Here is a 10,500-nt window from a genome sequence, read left to right as displayed (position 1 = left end):
CCTAAAAGTTTAGGGCCCTTCTGATTTCAAGGATAAATTTGAAGTCTCCCAAAAGATATTTAAGACAAACCAATAACACTTGTTCTCCTAAATCAACTAACAATTACTGAGTTCTAAGGACTATAGCAAGATCCAAGTAACTCTCAAACAGATCAAACATCAAACATCACCGCCCATCTTTGTTCAAGACAATTACTTACCAACTAGCCATCAACGTTTTCCAGAATTGTTTGGATATCGTAGTCGTAACAGAGAGGAGGGTAACCCAACTCACCTACCAGCCAATAGTGTTGTTTTTGCTGTCAACTCTGCCATTCTGAGTACCGTCTCCGAAATCTTTTACAGCAAAGAAGGTTGTTCTTGCAAATCCAATCAAATACCCGCAAATAAATAACTGAAAACAGAACTATCTTCCACTGTGCCTGCAGAATTGAAAATTTTGTACAAAAATTCTAGTGCCGCTAGTAAATTGTGAAGGTCATTTTTGCTTCAACTTTTTGGAAGCCCTGCGGCTCTCAACTTTCTTCTGTGCCGCTTCAAATTCTTCTTCTGTAGGTTCGGATCCAGCCTTGCCACCGTACCTCGACAGAAGTGACGAGAACATTGAATCAAACCGATCTTTTCTTTCATTTCTTCGCTGAGATATAACAGCTAATAGATCTGCTTCTGGTTGTTTACCTGACCTGCACATCATAAAAAAGAATACTTATTTCACACAACAAATTCTAATTTTAAGCCAAAAAAGAAAACCTATGATACACTACTTACTTTCCCCTCTTCCTTAAAGGACTGGTAGGTGGTTTTATTTCTGATATTTGCTTTGCCCACTTCTTATAGGCTTTGGTTGATTTCAGTTCTCCTACGCAAGAGAAGGCAAAGAAAAAGGAGAAAAAAGAAAAAATGTTGTAAGCACTGAGAAAACTCACAACTGCTCTACGTTAGAGCAATTTGACTCAAAATCCAATCATTGTTCCAATAATTTTTAATAAATTGTTGAAATGACAAAATTCTGAGGAACATTATCATGGCTAAAACAAACTCCCACCGGCAGCAATTGCCTCATCAAGAATATCCTTGAAACGGTGGGAATCAAGCTTCGGGTCTGAACAAAGCATTGAACAGAATAGCCTGAAAGAGAAGGAAAAGAATCTTAACATCATTCTAATAATCCGAAAGAGCACAGGCTGATATATATACTGCTATTTTACCTCTTCATTTTACCCTTGCACTTCTTGTACAACCCAATCAAATCTTTCTTCTCTGAATCAGATCCTCTATAGTTTGCTTCAAACTCCTCAATATCTGCCTCAGTGACCTGAACTAGAAGAATCACAATGAATTGCAAACCAAATGCAAATGTGCTGTTGATTTGAGGAAAATTATCGTGTCTAAATAATATTACCTTCTTGTACATTGCTCTGAAATATTCATGCAAGTTTTGAACATCCCCAAGAAGGTCCTGATTAAAAAAAAAGATATGCTTCATTAACAAAGAAATTATTCAATCTTCTAAAGAAATAGAGCGGCTCCTTTTGTTCTACATAGCAATTAAAATGTATCACTTAACATAGTAAGTACTAGATTTTCTACATGTGAAGAAATAATATCTACAACCACATTTTCTCAATGTTATAAATTGTGAGATAACACATATAGTCCAAGAATTTCCACTTTCAAGTTTATAAGGCAACTTGGTAAACTTTTATACACATGGAAATAATGGAATGCATCATTACCAGGGTATAATCATTCAAACCACTAACTTCAAGGATAAGATTTTAGAAAGTCACTCACAGCATCATCAACACATCCAGTTTGATCATATAGTGCCCGCTTCTCTTCATCCCCAAGGATTGTCATCACCTTTTGCAGTTGCTGAAATTTCTCTTTAGCTTCCTATATGAAGTGTGAATGATTTGAATCAGATCCTGCTGAAGGAATTTCAGAATATAAAACAATGAAATAAAGAACAATCAACTGTCACCTCATCACCAGGGTTTTTATCAGGATGGAGTCGCAAAGCCAACTTATAGTATGCTTTCTTTATTTCCTGTTGAGATGCTGTCCTTTCAACACCAAGAACCTACAAGAATCCAAAATAATTGACTGGGAATGCTGCTCAGGACAAAACAGCAAACTGAGGAGAAGTTTAAGACAGGAGACAGGAACAGCATATACAAATAGTTCTAGAAAATTAAACCATGCATTAGAGAATGGTGTTCTGCAGCAATAGATAAATTGACAGATAAATAGCAAGAGTACAATTACAAAAGGCACATTCATCATGTAGGGGGAAATCCATATTTTAATATCCTGCTGGACTTGAAAAATAACTTCTCCACACGAATCCTATAAACCAGTATGGAGGTACCATTGCAAACATGGATTGAGTATACAGCACATTAAGCAGATAAGGCTACACATTCAAATGGAACCTCTTTAAGCAAAAAAGCATAAAAATAGCTAAGCTAGTAAAAATAAAGCACATCATCAATCCCACACGATTCATTCCTAGGGAACTTTTCGTACAGATTGACCATATCAAGAACAAAGATCAAAGTTTGAATTCGCAATAAAAATTAAGTTAACCTAACACAAGTAATTTTATAAAGCATTTAGGTCCAACACCTATCACCTTTTTTTTTCCATTTAGTTCTAACTTCTTCCTCCTCAAACTAAAACTAACCTAACAAGTGCTATTACAAAGCAGCTAAATTTCCTGAATCATGCATGTAAATAGAACAAAAGCTGGCTTTAAAATTTTTTGCCTAGATTCTCTACAAAAGAATTCAAAACATATCTGCATTCAATTGCCACTAGTTCCTATTTCATAAAAATATTTTATGTCCATGAAAAAAAAAATGTATCATCAGTCAACCAATCTTTACGTATTAAAGGCTGCATAGTTATCCAGATCAAGCAAACAGATAACCAAATTGCCAGTCTTATTCAAAAAGTAAAGCACTAAATTTAACCCAACACCAATCCAATCGCTAACTCAAAAATTAAAATTGCAACGGAAACCGGTCGAGGTACCAAATATTCCTCACATATAAAACAGACCCCAAAACCCTAATCCTCATTTTAGGACGATTCATACCATAACCACAATCAAGCATAAAGCAAACTCTAAAAGGAAACCGACAACGCAAAAATCTAGTAAATTCAGTAATACCTCATACAGACTCTTCTCAGTTGGAGAAGATTGATTGCCATCCTTCTGATGTTGCACATCTTCTTCTTTTTCCATTTCTACGTCTTCTTGTTCGCGAGAAACCCTAGTTTTCTTTCTCTTGCCCATTTTAGCCGCGATTTAGGAAATCTATTACCACAGTTCTTGCTCACCACCAAATTGAAACTCGACAGAAGGTTTATAGCAGTTCTGTATTTATAGAGAGCATTTTAGATTCGATTTCTTCCCGCCATTTCGGACTCCTCTTTACTGATTTCCCGCCGGGACGATCTGGTGGGTGCTTCTCTACAGGAAGTTTCACGAATGGAGTAGTAAAGTGGCATCTGAACCGTCGATTATTGAGATGAGAGTCTACGATCTTACCGTGGTGCTCTCATCTGATGGCTGATGGGTTTGAGAGGCCCTTCTCTTTTGGGCGGCCCAATTGGGACGGCAAGTCATCGTCCTATTTGAGTGTATTGTAGACGAATTAAATTACGATTAATTTATAATATTTGATTTAATAAAATATTTATTTTTTAATATATTATTAAAATTATAAATTTATTATTTCTTAAATAAAAAAATATTTTTTAATTAATATAATTACAATAAATTAATAATTTATAATATTTAATTTAATAAAATTAAGAACTTAATTTTTAATATATTAGTAAAATTATAATGATTAAATTAAAATAAATTTTAATAAATTTTTTATTTTTTTAAATAAAAAATATTTAATATAAATTAAACCATTTTAATCGTCATAATCACAGAATTAATAATTTATAATAATATTTAATTTTTATAATATATTAATAAAATTATAATGATCAAACTAAATTTCAATAAAATTATTATTTTTTTAATAAAAAAATAAATTAAATTCTCTTAATTAATATAATTACTATAAATTTTTAGTATATGCCAAGAGAAATAATTAATTTATTTTTCTGAGTGTACAATTTAAATATGTAATAAATAATTAACAAATAATTTATAATTTGTAACAAATATATAATTTAAATATAAACAGAATTATAATTTTACAATTTAAAATTAATACTACGAGCACCAGTATAAAAATCTTTTATTACTATTACTCAAAATTCAAACCCTCCAAAGCATTTTCTGGTGAAGAACATACACCACATCCCCAGAACCAAACACATTCTTTAGTCATCAAGGGGGGGAAAAAAGCATTTTTCTTTTTCATCCAATCACAAGATAAGTAAAATATGCAAAATCAAGATGGAATTTACATGCTGAGAGATCACAGAAAGCGAAAAAGATATGGGCAGCATTCAGTTTTTGATCTTCACATGGGAACGACCGGAAAATGCTGCTCCTCGGAGGTGGATGACACCTCCAATTCCGGGAGGTGGCTGCCGGGGCTGAGGGATTGAATTGCTCTCACCACTTCCGACATGGCTGGTCGTTTCTCTGGCATCACTGAAGTGCAGAGAAGAGCAATCTGCAAGGCTGCTAGCATCTCTTGTTGGGAGGAAGAACTTGATATCTTTGAGTCAAGAACTTGCTCGGCCCCATTTGTAATGTTGATTTTCCTCCGAACCCACTTCACGATATCGAGAGAGCCTGATGATTCGACTTTCTCGGCTTGCCTCCCGGTTATGAGTTCTAATAGGACTACACCAAAGCTGTAAACATCCATCTGCTCTGTTGCTTTCTTGCTGTAACAAGATTCTGAAACCCAAACAAGGAATTTACCAAGTTTTGAGACCTCAAAAATGCAGGATATTTTCATCACTCATAAAAGAAAAGGAGGAACTATTCGAAGCAAGTCTTCCCTCTTTCCCGTGGAGTAGATCATTAGCATTATGTCTTGATTCTGATAATATTCCGCATATATTCTAAAATTATTCTGTGAATATTTAAGTATATTCTGGAAGTATTTCGAAAAAAAAAACCCTATTGGATTTACAACCCTCTATTAGTGTTTGACTCTCATTAATCATCGTAATGTAAAAACTCCTCGATCTTTCTCGTGGATATAGGCATTTCTGCCGGACTACATAAATCTTGTGTTTTTTTCTTATTTTGTTTTGTGCTTTGTGTAATTATGTGCATAGTTGAGATTAATTTTCATAACAATTATAATTTCTGCTATTTATGAGATTTTTATGTGCTTGCTTAATTTACTATATTGCACAACAATTAACATTAAGGAAGCAGAAAAGAGACTTGAGCAGCAAAGGCCAAACTAGGTCTAAATTTCAGGACAGAATTTTCTCTTGGTTTTCCCAAAGTTTCTTGTTCTAAATTTGTTATGTATATGAGCTTGCTCTTCTATTTCTTGAAAGCACGGCAGTGTGAAATTCAAAAAATCAATTGTAGGTTTTGATACCTGGTGCCTTGTAGCAGGATTGTGAAGATTCTGTAGCCATTATTGACTGAAAAGCAGCTTCGCCCACGATCCGATCAAGAGCAAAGTCAGTGAGCTTTGGTTCGAAATCGCCATCCAGAAGAACATTTTTAGACTTGAGGTTTCTGTGAAGCAAATGAGGGACATAATCCTTGTGAATGTATGCCAAACCTTGAGCGATCCCCATAGCAATCTTCAATCTAACACTCCACTGCAACTGAAAATCAGGCCTGCAAATCAAGTCCCCCAAGCTCCCTTTCTGCAAGAACTCGTAGATCAGAAAAACCGACTCGTTTGAATGGCAAAATCCAAGGACTTTAACGATGTTCTTATGTCGAATCTTGGCTAATGTCTTGACTTCAGCCTTGAGAGTTTTTGAAGACTGGTTCCCAAAATTGACAAGTTTCTTTATGGAAACAAGCTCACCACTTGGTAAATTTACAATGTAAATCCTACCAAAAGGCCCACCAATTCCAACAGCACTCTTCTCATCCATTCCCAACATTAAATCTTGCTCAGTAGTCCTCAGAGGATAGAAGAACACAGAACGCCAACCACCCGATTCAGCTTTCTGTTTCGAGTATCGTTGAAAGACAAAAAATCCAGCGACAAGCAACATTGTTCCAACAGCAAATGCAATGGATATCAGGGCACATGTCAACGCAGTGAGGCCATTAGAAGGGTGTGTTGGCTGTTGAGTGGCACAAGAATTGGGCAGTCCAGGGCCACAAAGACGTGGATTTCCTTGCAGATATGAAGCTGGCAGCCCTGAGATCAGGGAGAAAGGGACTTCACCAGATAGTTGATTGAAGGAAACATTGAAAAGGGCAAGCTTTAAATTTTGAAGCCCTTGTGGGATTGAACCAGTAAGATTGTTATCAGACAAGTCAAGGTAAGTCAAGACTGGTAAATCAGCAAGAGACGGTGGGATTTCCCCAGTTAGGCTATTGCTTGCTAACGATAAAGAAACTAGTTTTCTGCATTTTCTCAGTTCAGGAATTCGACCCGAAATCGAATTATGGTTGAGGCTAATGATGCTCATCACAGGAGAGTCACAGAAGTTTGGAGGAAGCTCACCATAGAAACCATTAAAAGATGCAGAAAATCTGTATAAGCTCTTAACCAAGCCAAGACCTGGAGGAATCTCACCAGAAAAACTGTTGTTATCTATTTGAATTTGCTCTAGTTGAGCAGCCATTGAAATGGAGCCAGGAATTTTTCCAGAAAACCTGTTGTTTTCAGCTCTAATGAGCTTAATTTTTGGCAAAGACCATAACCCAGATGGAAAATCTCCAGAGAACTCATTGTTCTGCACTTGAAACCTCTCAAGGTTCAAGCATTCAGTAATGGAGTTAGGTATTACACCATTGAAGGAATTTGTATGGAGACTGAGGCTTATGAGGCTTTTACCAGTACAAATTCCACCAGGAAATGAACCTAGAAGCTTGTTTTCTGACACATCAAAAGACATCAGATTCTTGAGAGAAGAACCCAGAGCTTGAGGAATCTCACCAGTTAGATTGTTCTGAGACAAGTCCAAAATGGTCAAGCTTTTGAGACCCAGTAAAGACTCAGGAATCTTGCCATGAAAACCGGAGCTCTGCAATAAAAGTCTCTCAAGCTTTTCTAGCTTTCCAATATCACCATGAATCTCACTCACGAGATATGAATTCAAAGATAAATCAAGAACAAGAAGCTCACTCAAGTTCCCAAAAACAGAAGGAACAGTACCTGAAAGCAGATTGCTGCCCAAGTTAAGAACTTTAAGGTTCACCAATGAACCAATGCCTTCTGGGATCTTCCCTTCGACATGATTCCTGCTCAAATCAAGAACTTTAAGGGAACCAAACTGAGAAATCTGATCAGGGATTGTTCCCCAAATGAGGTTGTTACTGAGATTCAAAGTCTGCAGAGAAGTACACTGAGCGAGGTGGAGTGGAATTGGTTGATTGAAAAGATTATCAGCAAGGTCAAGGGAAGACAGATTAGGAAGGTCACAGATTGAAGGAGAGATTTCACCAGAAAGATTCAAGCTTTGAAGTTTCAGAGAGAAAACAGAGAGGGAAGGTGAAGGACTACAAACAATGCCAGTCCAGTTACAGTGATGAAGAGAAGAGGTGTTTGACCAGGTTGAGAGATAGTTGTTTGCATCATCAATGGCGGCCTTGAAGGTAAGGAGGATATCAGCTTCATTTAAAGCTGATACCGAGCAATGAATGAAGAAGAATGAGAAGGAAATGCACAGAAGAAATGGGGATTTACAGAGGGCAGCCATTGAATGATACTGCAAGAAAGGAGATGGAGAGAAAGAGAGAAAGTTATATATAGAGAGAGAGAGAGAGAGAATTACAAGTTCAGCTTCTGGTGTTTGTATAAATGTTTATATATTATATTATAATATCGGTCACACTGATGAATGTGACCGAAGAAGACATGGATTGCCGGTTGTGGATGGGCTCAAGAGTTCATGTACAAAGTTGAAAGAAACTCATCATTTCCTATATAAAGCTCTCTCCTCTCTTACACGATGGTTATTAGAGTGAAAATCTCCTCACCCATTTCTATACATACATATATACACACACACACACAGACACACACACACACGTATGTCTATATGCATATATCTATTTATATATACATAATACAATATAATATTGGGAGTTTATGCCTTTACATATGCAAATTATGAAAACGGAAAGAGAAAATTCTTTATCTTCTTATTTATTTTATGGTCGGACAAAGACAAACATAATAAAACTACTAGACTGGCAAGCCCATTTCATTTTATCATCATCATCATCATCATCATTCATGAGGTGGGTAAATTTCTAAAAGTTACCGCAGGGAGTGAAGCCAAACACACAGTAAAAATCTGTCATCATTGTAAATTTATTGAGTGGGTAAAAAGAGTTGAAGCAAGAAAGACACTTTGTCTTTTTTCTTGCTTCTTGTTTTGTGTCATGAGATGCTCCTCCCTTAATTTCTAGAAATTAAATTGACATTTCACCCACCCAATTGAAAATTCAATGCATTCTTTCTTTTAGCAAAACCTAAAATGTATTTTAATCTTGGAGTTAAAATTTCAATTTTTAAACTTGAATACCCACTTAAATAATATTCATTGGTTCTTGTGAAAATATTTTTTTACTATTAACTATTTTTTTTTTAATCTTCGAAAACTAATTAAGAACTAAAAATACCCGTAAAAAAAAAAACACTTAAAAGATACGTGTTAGAATAAAAATGTTTTTTAAACCAATACATACGTAAATTTAAATACGTAAATTCGTAATGAATTATTAAAAAAATAAAAATAAACATAAGCGTACTTAGATCTATCGCGAAAGATTCAGTTACGTTCTGCGACAGGTACTTTCGAATCAATACGATACCTCAAAAATTAAATTTTTTTGATGAAGTAATTTTTGAAAAAAAATGACGAACTTGTGATTCGAGAACCATAATCGCATTTAATACCGATAAATTTTTGTAATTTTTATTTTATCTATCGTAAAATAAGAATATTATAAAAATAATATTTGTATGTTATAAATTCGTACTTAATTTCAAGATATTAAGATTTAATATTATTTAACCGTATTCGATCACTTTTAAACAGACTCATTAAATTAATAATCTGATAAGCATACTAAAAATTACATTAAATTCACATGTCAAAAAATGATTTAATGTTCGTTTGAAGAAATGTACTAATAAAAAATAATCCGCAAGTCAAAATTATAAATTTAAAAAAAAATATACTCGGTGAATTTTTGATTCGATAATATTAAATATTTAGTAATTAAATTATTTTAATTAGAATAATTATAATGTGTTGTGAAAATTTATAGATGCCGTATGAGGGGAAAAGCAAGTTCTTACAAGTCAAAAAGAGCACTAGAAAAGTCAATACCACAAAAAGTCTAAAATATATTTTTATTTATAATAAAATCCAAAAGAGATCCCGTGAGTTACGAGTGACGACAAATTCTACTGAATGCATCAAACAAAGGCGTCCGTCTTTTTCTATTAAGATGCTCTGCATGTCACTCTAGTCCTTTTACCTCACATTTTTATTTTTTAATATTAATTAATTAATTAATTCATTACTTACTTAATTAATTATCTGGGAGCCTGCGGTTGCTGTCTAGAATCTACTGCGGGAGGGTGTCGCAGGGATTAAATATAATATTCCTCTCAAGTGGGGTCCGCCTAAGTTGATCTTCGTCGTCAGATTACTCTCGGTTATCCGACGGTCGTGATCTTTTCATTTTGTGGGCCATCTTTGACCTTGACTCTTAAAACAAGGTCTAGATTTTGGCCTTTTTTATGTACTTTTTCAACCCCCTTTTCCGTAAAAATAATTTAATAATAAAAAATATATTATTTTTCTAAATTTTGAAATTTTATTAGAATAATTTAAACCATAAAAAAAAGTTACGAAAATAATTTCGTGTTTGATTTATATTAAATTTTAATTCCAAAAAATTTGAGTTTTTTTTTTAATATTAATATTTTTTAAAAAAAATAAATAAAGAAACAGGTAGGTGAGGGGAAGGGGCTGTAGTCCAGTGGAGAGGACACAGGATAGTACAAAAAGTACACAGTAAAAGTCTTCATTTGTCAACACCATGGATCCTATGAAAGTTGACCCTTGACTTTTATGGGTTATTGACCTTTGACTTTTAGTTTTACAGCAAAGAAAAAGCATAAACACCTTAATTTAATTTAGTGGGTAAAATTATTATATTTTATTTGAAATTAATGAGTTCGAATTTTATTAATGATTCACTTCTAATAATTAATTTATTTAAATTAATAATTTAATTTATTAATGTATCAGTGTAACTGTAATAAATAGATTTAATTAAATTTTAATAAATTATTAGTTTTTTTTTTTTGAGAAAAAAAATTATTTTGTGAAAATTAAAGTTTTTTT

General features: G+C 33.9%; 2 protein-coding genes across 2 annotated transcripts; both read right to left on the bottom strand.

Annotated features, from left to right (window-relative positions):
- Positions 1-290: 290 nt before the first annotated feature.
- On the bottom strand, positions 291-3,548 carry LOC110811298 (chaperone protein dnaJ 6-like). The gene is made up of 8 exons (XM_022037741.2): positions 3,176-3,548; positions 1,985-2,083; positions 1,795-1,896; positions 1,403-1,459; positions 1,209-1,315; positions 1,046-1,128; positions 769-859; positions 291-683 (listed from the first exon to the last, which is right to left on the bottom strand). The coding sequence occupies exons 1-8, from the start codon at positions 3,299-3,301 to the stop codon at positions 479-481; spliced, it is 870 nt and encodes a 289-aa protein (XP_021893433.1). The 5' UTR covers positions 3,302-3,548; the 3' UTR covers positions 291-478.
- Positions 3,549-4,253: 705 nt separating this feature from the next.
- LOC110811270 (Leucine-rich repeat receptor-like protein kinase family protein) lies at positions 4,254-7,949 on the bottom strand. Its single transcript, XM_022037698.2, has 2 exons — positions 5,541-7,949; positions 4,254-4,879 (listed from the first exon to the last, which is right to left on the bottom strand). The coding sequence occupies exons 1-2, from the start codon at positions 7,831-7,833 to the stop codon at positions 4,494-4,496; spliced, it is 2,679 nt and encodes an 892-aa protein (XP_021893390.1). The 5' UTR covers positions 7,834-7,949; the 3' UTR covers positions 4,254-4,493.
- Positions 7,950-10,500: the final 2,551 nt, after the last annotated feature.

This window comes from Carica papaya, chromosome 8 (assembly GCF_054855325.1).
Source record: "Carica papaya isolate Zhongbai chromosome 8, ASM5485532v1, whole genome shotgun sequence".
NCBI lineage: Eukaryota > Viridiplantae > Streptophyta > Magnoliopsida > Brassicales > Caricaceae > Carica > Carica papaya.
Note: the sequence above shows the minus strand (reverse complement) of the source record. Positions and strands in the feature narration are given on the sequence as shown.